General features: G+C 38.6%; 1 protein-coding gene across 1 annotated transcript in view; it reads right to left on the bottom strand.

Moving 5' to 3' along the window:
• CNTN4 (contactin 4) overlaps positions 1-17,028 on the bottom strand; it is a 353,853-nt gene that overhangs the window by 149,622 nt on the left and 187,203 nt on the right. The window contains exons 6-8 of the mRNA XM_067542713.1: positions 11,306-11,509; positions 6,677-6,779; positions 5,074-5,258 (exon numbers count right to left, since the gene is read on the bottom strand). Of these exons, the coding sequence (XP_067398814.1) occupies positions 5,074-5,258; positions 6,677-6,779; positions 11,306-11,509 (492 nt within the window). The remainder of the gene's footprint in view (positions 1-5,073; positions 5,259-6,676; positions 6,780-11,305; positions 11,510-17,028) is intronic.

Below are 17,028 nucleotides of genomic sequence, written 5' to 3'. Positions count from 1 at the left end.
CTTAGCATAAATGAGAATCAGGCCTTCTGATTACAATAGGCCTACTCATGTGTGTAAAGTTAAGCACTCACATAATTCTTTGCAGGATTAGGGCTTGAACTGGAAGGTTATTTAGTCTGAATAATGGCCCATCCCAATTAAGTATTAATTACAAAATGTTGTAAATAAATGCAATTCATTACAGAAGAGTGTTGTCTCTTCTCTACACTGCCATTTTTAGGAATCATGATTTCTACCTTGATGTTTTCCCCATCTTTGTTTATTAGTGTAGTGCTCTGTAGGGAATATTTCTCAAGGGAGATATAAACCAAGTAAATCCTTCAATGTCCCTTCAGACTCACCAGGTTTTCTTGTTTCAAGATTTGTTTGGTGTGCTCATGTATTATAAAAATAGTAGTGCCCTATTTTGGTCAATCATTTGAATACTTTATATTAAAAAATATCTATATTTATTAAGTTCCAGAGGGCTAGCCATGTTAGTCTGTATACGGCAAAAACAACGAGAGTCGGGTAGCACTTTAAAAACTAACAAATTGAATTTCTGCAGGCATAAGCTTTCGTGGGCTGTAACCCACTTCATCAGACATCCATTGCACTAGCAACAGAAGAGTCAAGAAACTCAGAGAGGAAGGATGGTCTTGTGATTAAAGAACTATACTGGCATTCAGAAGAACTGGGGTCAATTCCCAGCTTTGCCACCAACTTTCTGAACAACGTTGGGCAGGTCAATTAATCTCTCAGGTCCCCATCTATATAATTAGGATAGTGATGGTTTCTTTGTCCTTGCACATTCAGGCCCCAAACTTTTAAGCATTGACTTAACTTTACTTTACTCACATAAACTTTGAGACCTATCAGTTAGCCAGTTTTTAATCCCTTTAATGTATAGCATGTGAATTTTGTATTGTTCTTTTTTTTAATCAAAATGTCATGCGATACCAAATCAAAGGCCTTACGAAAGTCTAAGTATATTATGTCAGCTCTATTATCTTTATCCCCCAATGGTGTAATATACTTAGATTTCTGTCATTTATAGAGCAGTGCTAACAACTGATTTTTCAATTTGCTGGCAATTCAAAAAAAGAGGAAACAATTGTTTCAGCTTAACTCAAAACTGAAATCTTTAGCAAACAGAAAAGTGGGAAAATATTGTTTTGATTTCAAGCAGTTTTCAACTTAAAAAAATATATTGAAGGAAATTCTAAAACAAAGTCATTGTGAATACAAATTTTGAAACATTTCTTTTAAGAAGTGTTAAAACTAAACATTGCAACTTTTTTAATTTTTTTTTTTGGACAAACAATTTGTCAAAACTGGCACAAATTTGGGGCACATTTCAGTGTCACTGAATAGCATTTTCTGTTGAAAACAGTTTTGGCTAAAAAATTATGCTCAGCGCTTGTCATTTAGACTTCTACAAAAGGAATGTAACACGAGGATGAAATGCTATCATTCTGATGTGGTAGCATTTTACTCCCACTAAGTGCAAGACAATGGAGAATCAGGCTCACTGATTGCAGTAGAATTATAGCAGGGATGTAATTGGCCCATTTTTCCTAGGAATGTTTTTAATTAAAGTGATCAAAAAGGCAGCACCCTTGTTTCTACCTGTTATCTCCTGTTTCATATTTAGACTGTAAGCTCTTTGGGACAGAGACTTTCTTTTTGTTCTGTGTTTGTACAGCACCTAGCATAATGCAGTCCTGGTTCACAACTGTGGCTCCTATGAGCCATGGCAAATAATAAAAAATAATAATAAATAAATAAATAAATAAAAAAAACAGGATCAAGGTAACTTTTTAAAAGGACAAGCAACTCTCTCAGAATTAGCTCAGAAGAGTCACCTTAGAAAACCCAAAAAACGTGTTGGGTTTACCTCTACATAAAATACAAATCTTTGCTTCATACAAGGTTATCAAGTTTAAAATGTATGAGCGGTCAGATTAAAAATAGAATTCAGGTTAAAGTGAATACTTCAGAAATGTTTTAGATCAAAACATGTTGCTCTGACTTCTGAGGAACCTTACCTCCAAGTTCAATCAGTTCAATGAAAAAGCATAAACTGGAAGCACAGGGCCAGTCCAGTGATGTGGCAATAATGCATTCCTACCATCTGGGAGCGCTGGATCTGGTAATAGGCTCAAGTTTGAAGTCTCACTGCATTGCAGAGGCAATTTGCACATCTTCTTTATCAGGAGAAGTTGAAACTAGAACCTGGTTATGAAAGCTCATTTTTTTCAGCTCAATAAACAGCAGATTGCAAAGCCAGGTACACAGTACAAAATACCTGTGATTGCTAAACTGGTGTTGTATGGATAAGCAATAGATAAGGGCTAAAAAAAAGAGAGGTACATTTCCAAATTTAATTCACTGTTATTCAAGAGCTAATCTCAGATACATAACACCTGGTTAGGCATTGTGTGTGTTACAATAGCTTTTTATGGTAAAAAACAAGGAAAGCAATGTTCAAGTCAGGGTTTGCCATGTATTTTTGATCAAGAAATAAAAGTACTTATTATAATTATATTAATTTGGTGCATGTTCTAATCATAAAATAGGACAGCTAGATAATGAGAACGCCTGCCTTTGAAAAACAACAAAACAACATATTTTAGTGTTGCAAAACAGACAAATCGATGGAAGAATACATCTTTCAGGTTTAATTAACCTTTCCTGCTGTAATGAGGATGCCAAACAACTTTGGTGTCACTAATATGCTAGCAAGGGGAAAAAAACCACAAAAGAATAATCACTGATACAACAGTGAAACACAACAAAAGTCAGCCTTTCCTGACAACTTGAAGCACCAAAAGTGGTTGACAAAGGAGGTATGCCTGGGTTATCTACAGCAAGCAGGCAAATTTGAATTTCATTTTCTTTTTTGCCACTATTCCTCAAGGCAGATAACTCAGTTTAAAAGAGTAACACTGTTAGAGCCAGATTTTAATCTCTAAGGGCATGCATTGTGATAGAACATTTCACTGAGCAATGCTGCAAGTAAGTGACAAGTCTGATTTTCTATATCAAATACTCTGGAGTGTTCCTATTTTTTAGGATATCAACCTCTGACCCACTAGAAACAATGTGAAAAGCTGCACCAACATTAGTTATATTTCCATAAAGATATAATAGTTCCCAGCTTCAAAAAGAAAAATGATTAAAGGAATATGCTTTCATTCAGTTTTAGCTACTCATGTGAAGTATTTACACAAAGATGCTTTCACGGTGTAATTTTTAGTCTTCCTGTGAAACTCAGAGTCCAATTTCAGGGCCTAAATTTTGAAAACGGTTTATATTTTCAACATTAAATGGCTGCCAAAAAAAAGTTATCCTTGAAAACTGGATAGATTATGAACTCATCAGCCTCAAAATGATACTACCGAGGATAAAAAAAGATAATATTTTAATTTAATATCTTTCAAATAAATAGAATGGAATTAGCACTGGTCACTGGTAACAGACTGACATTTCTAGAGACCCGATTCCTCTATTTACCCAGAGAAGAGGTAGGAGCACAGGCAGTAGTAGAATAACCTTTCCAACCTGGCACTGTAATGTGCTTCAACCGGGACCTGGAGGAACAAGTTTTAGGGATAACAGGGTAGCTCAGTCTCCATCACCATGTAAAATCCTTAGCTTCTCTTCCGAGACTGCTGACAAGCATGACAATTGACAGCAATTGTGGTTGTGGCTTTTATGGTGTGGACACTTATCCACTGGGAATTACTGAGGTCACCAAATTCATTATGCTTACTTATTATAATTTAACATAGGTTGGGCCAGCAGTGCGATGGAGTCATGTTGTATGGTCTTGGTGGGGAAACACAGATTTGGTCTTGAATTTAATCCAGCCTTCCTGGCTGACAGAGCTCGGCACTCTAATGAATAACTGTACTCAGCACCAGTCCAGGAGAGAGAATATTGGATCACTTTTGAACAACTGCTTCCTCAATGGAGGACATCAACATGCTCCAGAAGAAGCTGTGTCTGGAAATAGAGTGGTAACTATGAACTTATGTACTATGAATTTGTGTCTATGTATCATGAACTTATGAACTATGTAATATGAACTTATGAACTATATACTTTTGAAGATTGTGGGGAGTGTAAAGCAAGGACAACGGTGTGTGTATGTGTACGCGCATGCGTGAACACAATTGTGTACTCTCCAGATTCTGAAAAAATAACCCAAATGAAATGAAAATAAACTCAAAACCATGAACGTTGTTAGCCAGGACTTTCTTACTTTTAAAAAACACAACATGGTTCCCCATTGCCCCCAAAATGAATAAATCTAATGCAACTTAGACCAGCTCAAACTTTGCAACTGTAAGCTCAGTTCATTTCCTAAAGGCTGATGCAATTTGAAATAGGGGGCTGAGTTTCCAACAGATGATCATGTATCTGCAGACACTTCTATTAGGATTAGAGGCACCAATACAAGCTTAATGGAAGGCCCATGCACTTGAAATTTTACATTTATATTGTGCTTGGATCAATACCTGTGATTTGTTTCTAACAAGAGCAGATACAGACAGTCTTTTGAGTGGGAAGGATTGGTCAGGCACTGATCTGGTTAATCTCCAACCGTTTTCAGTCTGTGTAGTCTTACCACCAAAACCTCTTCCAAAAACAACCCTTAACTAGCTGAGAGCAATTACCCATTATTAAAGCTAGCTGGAAATGAAAACTCTAATGAAGGGCAGCGTACAGCTCTCAAAATAAATCACAAATCATAACAACCAGAATGCCTTATAGGAGTATTAGATTTGCAGCTATTTGTAGGGAAAGACAAATAAATTGCTTTACAATTGCTTTCTATGTGTTACCATGCCAGCCTCCTTTCCACAATTCATGTTTTCATTTCCCCCCCACTTCTTAGTCACAATCAATATGCCCTACTCAGAAAAAATGTATTTTATTTCAAATTACACTCTTTGAGCACTACTATTGGCAAAATAAAAGAATTTTAAAAACATTAAAAAAAAAAAACCCCAATGACATCCTAACAAAATGCTTACTGCAAATGGCATGTTCTGCAATAACAAACAGGAAAGTTGACATGCTGCTTACCATAAAATGTAAGCTGTCCCCGTGCCACATTCTTTCCTCTCACGTTTTCAGCCACACACTCGTATTGACCGGCATCTTCCTGCTGAAAGTTTGGGATTTCAAGAACTCCGCTTGACTTGTATCTCCTGGCTTTCCTGGATAGTTCTTTACCATCTGCTCTTCTCCAAACAATAGTAGGAACTGGGCTGATGATAAGAAAAAAGCAAAAGAGCCTCATAGTAAAATCTGCAGCCTGTTACTGGGTTATTAATTCATATTTTAAAAAGTAGAACCAGGAGATTTGGATCCCTAAAAGCTTTAATTTTTCTTCAAACACCAAGTACAGTGTGCACTGAATCCAAGAGGCAGGCAACAGACCCAATCCCTACATAAGTCACTTCCCCACCTTCCCTTCTGATTTGGAAATCAGGACTAGAACCTTAATTCATAGGCTCCAAAAACATCTATACCACTTGAGGTGAAGAGTATGTTCAATAACTGATTACGATAATAGGTCCTTTGTTCTCTCTGTGGCCCAGTCACTACAAGGTGATTACACACACACACACATCCATGCATCCCAAGATATTATGCGTGGTGCTAAGTGAGAGCTGGTTACCTGCTTTAAAATATTTCAACAAGTACTTCACAGGCTTAATTTTAATTCTTTGATTTAATCACCAACAACTCAACTTTGTGTTCTAGATACTTTTCTTGGAAAGTGAACAATGTTATTCTTTTCTCTTTATGTCTCCCTGGGCCTAAGCGTAACTCCCTCGGAAATTCAGAGAGAGCAAGTTTGGGCACCATATGGGTATAATATTGATCTGATTAAGATAACCATTTCTCTGATCAGCTCCCTCTGTTTCAGATATGATGCTCCCTCTCTCTCCACAGGGTGAATACTCTGCCCAGGAACCGGAGCAGTTTGGTCACCAATTGCATCATTTATTTTTAATCGATCTATCAGCTAGCAGGGCACAGCCCATCATTCACATCGTCTCCATTGGCCTGGTGAGCAGGAGTCCATGTGCTAGAACAGCCGCTCTCAAACTCTTGGAGCTGAGCCCCACCTTTGAGTTACAAATTTTGGTTGCACCGCCCCCTCCAACGCAGACAAAAAGAGGTGAGTCATGGGGTGGAGGCGGCACCCCAGCCGCCTGGTGTTGCTGCATGCCCCCCTGAATGTTCCTCCGCACTCCCCTAAGGTGGGCGCACCCCCCAGTTTGAAAACCTCTGTACTAGAAACTGACCGTTTTCTATTTCCATTTTAGTAAATACAGTGAATAAGCACCAACAACTCCACTTTCCCATCTGCCCCATATATGTGTTGAAAATGTATGTTAATTGCAATAAGTGACACTTTTCAGAGCCTCTCAGGTGCCAAAAGAACCTTAGAGATAGAATATACCGAGATGCAACTTTACAAAATAAATTGTGTCTTTTCTTCTTCTTATCAATCACGTTTTTGGTGGCAGGTTAACCAAGACAAATCTCTTGCATGTAACGGAAATCAGCAAATAGCTATGCCACAAAAAACGCAAGTGATTAAAACAAGCATACTCTAATATAAAGTACTTTTATACTGTGCAAGCTAGAGTAATAATAACAAATCAAAACTTACTTTCCTAGGGCAAAGCATTCCAGTTTCACAGTTGCTCCTTTTGCAGATGGAACGGTTTCTGGAAACTGCACTTCTATTTTTGGCTCATATTCACCCATCACCCCTGTGAACATATAATAGATGCAAAGTGAGGCTGAGTTTTTGTAATACATTCTCAAGTGTTCCTGTGTTATCACAGAGCTGTTCTATACATCATTACTTGCCCAATTAATCTGCTCATTTAAAACAGGGCCTGTCTCTAACAGCTGAGTACTGTGGGCTCTCTTCCCATTTACTGTCAGAGGAAAATCTGTATCACAGTTCCCCTCCATCTGTTTAAGATTAAATTCCTTCATGGTTCCATTACTTTTTTTTGCTTTTGAATATTCATTTCTTTTGCAGGTATCTTGTAAAATAAGAGAAGAGATGATAAAGTAGGATCACCACCTTTTGGAAAATGTAATGCGGAACAGACGGCCACTAGAAAAAGTTTTAAAAGGAGCGGGGGCTAATCAGGGCTCCTATTAACTTCAAAGATTTAGATGCTCAGAGATTATACGTTGTACTGGTAATTTCTTGATCTTTTATTGCCTTATTAAATAATGTATCATGGCAGGATTTTTGTGAAATTGTGTTTAAAAATGTGTGCACATAAAAAAGCCATTATACTTATGATAAATTGCCACATTTCTACTGACTGTACAGTCTTAAAACCAGTACATATAATTTCACTGGTAGTGATTATAAACTAATTGATGATCGCAGTTTAAATCTTAACTGTTTCTCTCTCTCTGGGGGACCACAATGCAAAAGGGGAGAATTGGATGCAGGACTGATGTTCAAGAATGGAGACAGTTCTGCTGTTCTTTGGGGCTGGGGAACAGCACCTGATGAAGAAAAATGACTGCTACCAATATGCACTGATTCAGAATTTGGGCAACATAGATTCTTAGAGAGTCAGTTCTCATGAGTAAATCAAATGCATGGGAGTAGTTCTGGTGGTCCTCTTTCTTGTTTGCTGTATTGCATGTGTGTCATTGCTATATAAAAAGTTCTTCATGGTGCAAGTTTAGTGAGAGCAAGAAAAGGCATGAGAGTCTATTTGCTTTGCATTTTCATAGTGGGATTGCTTTATATCTAAAAATGCCCAGGACAAGTGCATGTGCGCTAAGGTTTACATCAAATCCATTTTTTCTCCTTGACCTATATATTATCTGTTCTGATAAAACAACAGGTTACATCACCGTCCTTCAATCCATTTGCTTCAAATGAGCATTGTCTCTACATTGTATAAAAAGCAGCTGCCACGTACAATCAATCATCTGAACAAAGTATGTTTTTGTTAACAATACTAACACACAACACTTACTGCCAAAACAACAACAACAAAACAGAATCAGGGAACTCATGAGTGAATGTCCGTTTCCTAGGCATTTAGGTATGAATTATTAGACCCTATACTTTTCAGCCTTTGGAAATTATATGATGGGTGGGGCTGGTAGTGCTATCCATTATTAAGGCTGCCTGACAGTTTCCATGATAAGACCCTGTTTTCAGTTGTTTAAAACTTGGCCAAACTTCAACTGTTTGGACTGAAATTTTCTATTCTGGGTGTCTGCCTCAGGATGATATTGTTGTTTTTGTTGAAAATATCAGCCAAAATGGGTTGGCTGTTTCCAAAAGTAAGGCCAGAGAAAAATACATTATTTTTTGACATTAAAAGAATTCTGGTGACCTTCCATTTGAACAGCTCTAGTGCCACCAGGCAAAAACTTGAAATTTGCAGGGGCATGGCCTTTGTATCAAGGATATGCTGTTTGCTGACCCCATGAAAATCTGCCGAAATTTGGCCAACTTGAAAGCCTTTGAAAAATCAGAGTTCACACATGTTCCATGAAGACTTAGATTTTAGCAGCTAAAATCTCTGAAGATTCCATCTGCATTGAGCAGGTTCGAACCTCTCACTGTGTATGAGCCATCCCTATGGAGCGCCTGAGCACACTCCATCCAGCACACAGCTGCAGGGACGAAGTCGGACCTATCCTGTAATTGCTGCTCTCAGCTGTTCTGGCCTGGGGTGAGGTTGGGGATTGGAACTGAGAGCAGGAAGGCTGTCTGTCCTGCACTCTCAGTGAACCTCTGCTGGTACCCTAGCAGTGTGGAGGAAGACAACATCTGATTCAAATACAGAGGGGACAAAAGCTGGACCAGAGGTGAAGGAAAAAGCCCAAGGGACAAGGAATTTGGTGACACTGGGATTGACAGTGGGAGGGAATCGGTGACTGTGCCTGGCTGGGTAAGGAGACTGGGCCTGGGAACTGGTGACAGGAGGGAGGGGAGAGGGGCTGGGCTAATTAGGCAAGGAAACTGGGATTGGGAGCTGGTGATAGAAATAGGCAGGACTGGCAGCTAGTTGGCTTGGGGAGAAACACCGTGATTGGACTAGGATCTAGGGGGAGAGAGGGAGGCTGGGAATAGCTGGACAAGGTAACTGGGAGTTGGATCCAAAATCGGGGAGAATGGGAACCACTGCACAGAACTGTTAGCCCTGGGGTAGAAGGAGCTAAGGTGGCTTAGCTCCAGGAGTTGGTGAGGCCTCTGGCATAAGTTAGACAGCTGTGAGGGGCTGCACTATTGTCCCAGGATGCACTATAGATTGCCGTGGTATCTGGAGCCTCTATTGTGATGTGTGCTGCGGCCCCACCCTGGACAAACTCTCCCAACCTCAGCTCCTGACACACTCCCTACACCAGGGCTTTCAAGGGGATCCTCTGAAGACGGTCTTATGGATGTCTTCCACAGCACCTGTGCCCAGGAAATCCTCCATAGGCAGAACTGGGGCTTTTGGGGCCCCCTTTATGTTGCTAAAGCCCTTCAACCCAGCATAAGGGAGCTAAAGTTGTGGAAAGGATCTCATCTTCAGTAGAGAGCATTTCATCCCTAGTCTAGCTTATTTTTCAAAATAAAAAATAAGAATACTCCCTTTTCTAGGGGGAGGAGGAAGTTTTCCTATTCAGGAATTCTGCTATATGGTTGCATGTTTAATAATATGTATTGTACAGTAGATAAAATACACTAAACTGTTATTCATCTAAGTAAAGTGGGAGAGATACACTGTGAAATTTTCCCATGTAATTCTAATTGAAATTATATGTAATTGGGACATTAATTGTTAATGAATTGGCTTCTTAGTCTGCTAATTTAATGATAAAACGGTCTAATGAGAATAATATATCATATGTTAAGATGTACTGGACATGTCGACATAAATCCAAAAGACAAACAAGACATATTTGCCAGTTTAAATACGTGGCTATTCTGTGGTTTCCATTTCATTCATTTTTGCTCTTTACATTTCTGAAATATGCGGTGTTCTTTCTTTTAATGCATCATAGTATATTAAGTCCAGATTTTATTGCATCACTAACTGTTGTATTAGAGAATAAGTTGGAAATGATTTTAGATAAATGTTGCACACAATGTTAGTGACAAGCTTAGTTTCAAACTACAAGTTTAGCAGATATTAAGGGTACTATCTTTTGAGCATGGGGAAACCTGGCCGTATTTTGCTAAATAGACATTATAGCACCTTTCCTGTTTAACTCAACGTTTTCTAGAGCACCTCAACAGTTCAATTAAAATGTCAAGTCCATAATAAAACTAGAGAACACTTCAAAGGAGTTGGAATGCATTTGTGGGAATTACTTCAGGAAGGCAATTGGACCTCGTAAATATGATAGTGTGAGTGCAGAGGAACAATTCGTTAAGGTAAATCCCTTGGCGATGCACTTCTCAGTGAGTACCAATAGTGAGCATCATCACATCATGCTCCATTTCAAGAACAGCCACAGATACTGGGCCCAATCTTACTTTCACTGAAGTAAGTGGAAGCAGACCGTGGTATGATTTGTGTAGAATATTGTTACTGAAGATTTTAAATAACATTCAGGCTATTTTTATTCTTCACACACTGTAGATGGTAATGGAAGACTTGACAGTTTTTAGCTTTCATCTTTTTCTTTCATGCATTGGGTATGCTAGGCCAAATTCTGCTATTCATTACTCCATTGACTTCCTAAGGCCTAACTTGTCCATTTAAACACTGCAAGCAATCATGAAAATATGATTTATGGCTCTATTAAAAATTAATGTGATACAGATCAATTTGCCATATAAAATTAGAAATCTTTCCTTACTTTCCCCTTCTTGTACCACTCCTCTGACTACTAAAAATAGCATTCATTCTATTGGGAAATATTGCCTAAGCTAATAGCTTCCAAAAGAGCAAAGTGTTTGTGTGATCATTTTTGGGCTGTATGAAATGAGCAAAACTCCAGCATATACACTAAAATATGTTTTTTCCCTGTCCCTGGGTCAAGTGTCTCCAAGTTTTTATTTTATTTTATAACCATCTCCTGCTACTGTGGCATCTTCCAGTAACAGAGTATCATTCACAACAACAGCTTTAAAAAAATACTGATTTCTATGACTTAGAACCACAAACTGAGTCTATGCATTCTTCAGATCCTCAGTAGGTCTTTAGAAAGTTGAGACTATTCATTTATCTTTACTCTGAATAAAAATTGTTTAGGCTGTTTCTTAATATTTGTGTAATGATTGCTTCAAAAAACACCAAACCAGAAATCTTACCGTCATTCCTCAGGATCAGAGGAGTCGGGGGGCCCAGCACTTTGTTATTTGTTACAGTGTTTGTCACCACACATGTGTAGTTGCCCACATCAGATGTTTCCACCTTTGCTATGTACAAATTCCCAGTCTCTTGAGAAACGAAGCGCCGATTATCCTGGTGCACAAATGATGGATATTCATTGAAGATCCATGCATAAGTCAGTTCTGGAAGTATAAGGTAGTAGTAGTTTTATTAACATAATGCTTTTTTTAAAATTTAAAATATGGTTCCATTCCAGGGCAGAACTGAAACTCTGAAAATGAATTTCTCCCTGTCTCCTGTAGTTAGAGCAAGGGGACACTAACTCATGATGAGATGAACATTTCTTGCTTGTACGATTCTGAATATAATCTTCCAGATGTGTGCTGTTGCAGTGCTTGTTTTTCTAAGTCTTCAGACAGATAGCTCATAGCTCTAATGCCTCTGTTGCATCTCAACTTTTCCAAACCAGAACAACATGAAATTAATGAGAATCTCACTAATTTCATGAATGCTATTCTGGAACTGTCAAGAATCATGCCAATTTCACCTGGCTTAGAAAAGTGATGAGCTGTAGCAGAGGCAGGCACTGGAGCTATTTATGGCAAAGATGACTCAAGAGCAGCCTTGCATAAACTAGGAGGGCTCTGCAGACAAGCAGAAATTCAGATGCTGAGAACCCTCTATTCTATAAGTGACTCTCTATCTCACTTCTTTTTCTAGACTATTCATTAATTTGGGAAAAAATAGTAAGAAAACCTGTCATTCTGGGCGACGATAATGCTTGTCTTGTTTTGTGGACTTTTACAATTGCAATGCTGACTTTTGAGGGAATTCTTTGATTTATATGCAAATGTTAAGTTTTTAAACGTCACCAAAAAAACGTCAATTTTCTATATTGCCGCATCAGCTAAAAGTAATCTGAAAAAATGCTACAAATTAATAACTGTGATATCCTGTACCTACAACAAAACACATCTGTAGTCTTAACAATTTTACACATTAACACATTTGAAAAGAAAATGGTAAAAACTAGACATAATTTCCTCCTATACTGACCTAAATCCAGGCCTCTGTTTTTCTCCCACAAATGTTAAAAACTTGGGACACAAAGTATGGCAGGGAACAATGCAGCTGCTGACATAGCATTTGGTCCCAATCTTGCAAAGCTATTGGGCCAGCTGACTTGTATGCTCATGTCGAATTCCCAAGTCATGGCTCCATAAATGTCTTTCTGCACAGATCACTGGGCATGGTCAGGCCTTCCACCATTATGCAGATGAAATAAAGGACTATCATGAACCATTGTCTTTAGCAGGGAAACTTACTTTGTAGTTCACCTTAAGGACTTGTTGACAATAGACCAGCTTTTAGAAGCAAACCCTACATCTCCGCTTCCAAAACCCTGCACCCGATTGTGGGTGACCATGTTTGTGTGTGCACATGGTGCACATCCATTTATTTAAATTTACTGCAGAGAATTCAGACTTAATGGTTTCACAAGTCAGGAAGCTTTATCACACAGAAACTAAGTGTGGAACAACAATTGTAATGCCATTGTCAACAAAAGGAGATCTATAGCATTTGCTGACTCAGGAGATAACTCAGCATCCTGTCACTCAAATCCCCATCTGTTTACACTGAGGCTATGGCCATACTAGAGAGCTCACGGTGGTGCAGCTGCACCAGTGCAGGGTAGCTGCTCTAAGCCGACGGGAGAGAGAGTCAACGGGGGGTAGAAGTAGCCCCCAAAAGCTAGACCCATATAAGTAGACAGGAAGGAAGAGTAGCAGGAAGAGTTGGGAGCCGGAAGGAAGGCAGAGGTAGGCAGGACTGACTGCTGCTACTAGTACTGTTCCCTTTGCTAGAAGCAGGTGGGGAAGCTGGCTGTGAACTGGAAATATATGTAAACAACGCTACAGGCTGTGGCCTGCTGGAAAAATACAATAAATAAAGGTGGTGGTGAAGGAGACCTGGAGAGGTTGTGGTCTGTGATAATGACCTGAAAGTACTCACAAGGGACTACCCCATGACAATCTCATTCTTCCTGAGTCATGAAGAATACTCTTAGCTTTATTTCTTCTTTCCTTTCAAGGTAAATGATGTCAGGATTTGCCTTACTCTGTTCTCATGAACTGTACGGTTTTATACTTTGGAATTTTTAATACACTAAATTAAGTAGCTATAATTTTCAGTGTGACTAATTAGATAACACTCTAATTTATAAGATGCCTTTGGAAGTTATTTGCTAAAGAAAAAGAAGTGAGAGACATACAGCAAGTGATTGCAGAGGTTATAAGATAGGTTAATGCAATATAACCCCGTTATATTTGTCTAAGACTAATACCCAAACACTGAAAATGTTTGAGAAATTACAGTAAGGAAGGACCACCGTAGCTTTGTAAAGGGAACATTAATTATAGTAAAAAGTATATTCCTAGTTTAATACTGTAATGAGCCATAATTGTAATTGACCTCAACTACTGTTATGTACTCTAGGAAATACATTCTGTCCTACTGTTCCAGTGTTTACACACATAGGATGGGGTATGCAGATTGTTGTGTTTTTCTTTTTGTTTGTTTGTTTATTTTTTAATGACAGGATTATAAAATGTCTAGACTTCTTAGAAGATATGATGATTATGTTTATCTGGGAATATCTAATCATTGTATTTACACATATGCATCTAATTATAAGTAACCACATGCTGATGTCAAGAGGATACTCAGAGTAAACAAGGTAGCACTTCTCAGCAGGCTTATTATTTTCTGCAAGTATTTTAGAATTTTTTTTTTAATTTACTCTCGGTGAACAATTAACTTATTTCCCCCAGAAGCATCCAGCAATAGACAAATAAACATTTCTGCTTTAGAATGCAAAGAGCGGCTTTTAGCTTGGAGTGGATCCCCACAGACCTTGCTCCCCTGGCAAAGTAAGGAAAAGCCAAAGGGCAGATCCACTCTAGAAGCGCTACATTGGCTCAGCTGCACCGATGCAGCTGTGCCGCTATAGCACGTCTGGTGAAGATGCTGTATGCCGATGGGAGAGCACTCCTGACCATGAGAGGTGGAAGCTATGTCAGCGGGAGATGTGGACAGCGCTTAGGTCGCTGTAACTTGTCTCGCTCAAGGGGGTGTCTTTTTCACACCCCTGAGCATTAGTGTAGACCTGCCCTCAGACTGAAATGTTATGTAGTGACTATAGCACAGTTAATTAATAACGTTCTCCACAATTTGTGTGACTCCAATTCAGTCAGTTTAGAAACCTAGGAAAGCAGATTGCAAGAGTGAAGAAGGCTATGTGGATGTTGTATGCAATGGGGAGACATTAATTTAAAAAGCAACTAATGATTTTGGGTACTTCAATTTTTGGGAGCCCAACCTGAGTCAATTTAAAGGGTCCAAATTTTCAGAGGATGGATGCTCAGCATTTTCCGAACATCAGGTTCCTTTAAGTTGTCTCAAGAAAATGAAGCACCCCAAAGCGCTAGCCACTTTTGAAAATCTTGGCCTTAGTAAAGATCTAATGATTTAACATCTCTGCCTTATTCTGATTATAACAAAGTAACACTGCACAGTACTACCGCTATATAACTAATAATTGCTGTAGCAATAAGGCACGAGACAGCATTATCAAGTGCTCTATAGTATTTAAAACAACTGGGTGATACAATTAATAGTTCTTGTTTTTTGTTCTAAAATAACTGTGAACTTTTTATTACTGTAGAATTATAGTGAGTTTAAATCAAGTGATAGAATAAAGGATCAGAAATAAAGCGCACTGGAGAAGCCTTTAAGTACATTTCCTTGTGTAGCAACGTGTAAACACATACTGTACCATATTCAATTTGACTTCCTTAGAGATCCCTGTGCAATATTTATGGCTGTTCAAACCTGATGGATTTCTTTTGAGAAGGTTTCACATACTAATTGCTCTCGAAGTGACAGACAGTTCCTGCCCCATAGGCCATTTGTAACAGCTGAATAAACAGACACTTAAAATACAGTATGAGATAGCTTTTGGTGACTCTTATGTGGGTTATGACAAGGTGCCTTCCAGTGTAAAGGATGTACACAGAGTAGTTCATGGTTTCTCAGTTACAGACTATACCAGGTATCCTTTGAGGACTTAACGTTATGTTCTGTTTTCTAACTTGGGTCCCGTCTCATGGAATTTTGGCTAAATGTTTTACTATACTGCAAGCAATGTTTTATTTGTCTTTTTAAAAGACATTAAACTAGAGCTTTCAAATGTGGTGCACCTACACATTTTGAGCCAGATTTGCAACTGGTGAAAATCTGTGAAGCTCCATTTGTTTACATAATATACCTTCCTTTTCCTAGGGAGATGTACTTTCCATGAGGGCGGGTGCTTTAATTGCGTGCATGTCCAAAAGAAAGAAAGATGTGTAACAAAAATCAAAAAGACTTCTGGTAAATTCACACTTTGGTGGGGATTTCAAGAACGGACAGAGGAAAACAGCTATTTATGGTCTTTTAAGGCATGATCACAGGCTTCAACAACCTTTTAAAATTCACTGGATTCAGGAAGTTAAAGCAGGAATTTTTCTCTGTCCATGTTAAGAACTTTTCCTATATATACACATATTTGCTGCTGACCAAAGAAAATTGGTGGCTTCCTCTGCTATTAGTGCTTTGGTACATGCTTGGGATACTCACTACAACAGCAATAAGCTTATTTCATACCAAGAGAAGGAAAGCAGGTTTCCTTTTTTCAAAAAATGGACCTCTTTATGCACAAGGTCACTAGATATTAGGAACTACTCTAAGGCAATGGAGCAATGAAGCAAAGATAACACAGATACAGAACAGCATGTTAAAACTTTATAATATCCCTTAGAATTCAAAGGTGATACAAGAATCCCTTGGTAAATTCAAGCACAAAGTGAAGACTGGTGAAGTGAAGGGTGGGGAACACATTAGGTTGCAGACAGAAGCTTGGTCTCACTCTGGCTGAAATAAATGGTGGAAAAGAAGTGCAGAGACCTATAGTCGCAGAAATGTAAGTCATAAACACACGTGACAGAGAAATACACCACACATTAGTACCTAAGAATGTACTTCATTTAGTTAGCTATCAAACTTCACCAAAAATGGGAAATACCATAAGCTTTTAGGGAAATCTCAGGCACACAGAGATAACAGAGAACATTTTAACATCATTAGTATTTAATTTTATATCATGGATTAGTGATCAGGAGTGGAATATGATAGACTACCTGCTACAGGTGGCATATGCATTTCAAACACATCCATCTAAGGGTCATCAACCTTTATCCTAGTTCAGCATTGATCATTCTTGGCTTCTACTCAGGTGCAATATCAAAAGATAGAAACCCTTGACTTCAATTCCTTCACCACCTTCGTAGATTCTCCCCCACTACAAGCCCTCTGCCTGAGCCTGACAATTCAGCTCCACATCAGCTTGGACTATGCCTGCGTTTCAGAATCAAGTACATTGATCACAAAGCCATATCATGCTCTATAAGAAACAAACAAGAAAGAACACATTAGCCAATTGCAGCTATTAAAAACAAAAAGTTTTAGGCTTTTGAGTGCGTTCTGAGATGGCTAAATAAATGGCCTGATTTTCCAAAGTCTGGAACACCCAGTAGCTCCCATTGACTTTACTTAACACTTTTGTAAATGGACCATTTATTTAAGCTACTTAAACAAAGATTTT

The sequence above is a fragment of the Emydura macquarii genome, unplaced genomic scaffold (genome assembly GCF_026122565.2).
Source record: "Emydura macquarii macquarii isolate MOO-44397 ecotype Brisbane River unplaced genomic scaffold, CSIRO-AGI_Emac_v2 contig_71, whole genome shotgun sequence".
Taxonomy (NCBI): Eukaryota; Metazoa; Chordata; order Testudines; family Chelidae; genus Emydura; species Emydura macquarii.
The sequence above is the reverse complement of the archived record's forward strand: the minus strand, read 5'-3'. Positions and strand labels throughout refer to the sequence as shown.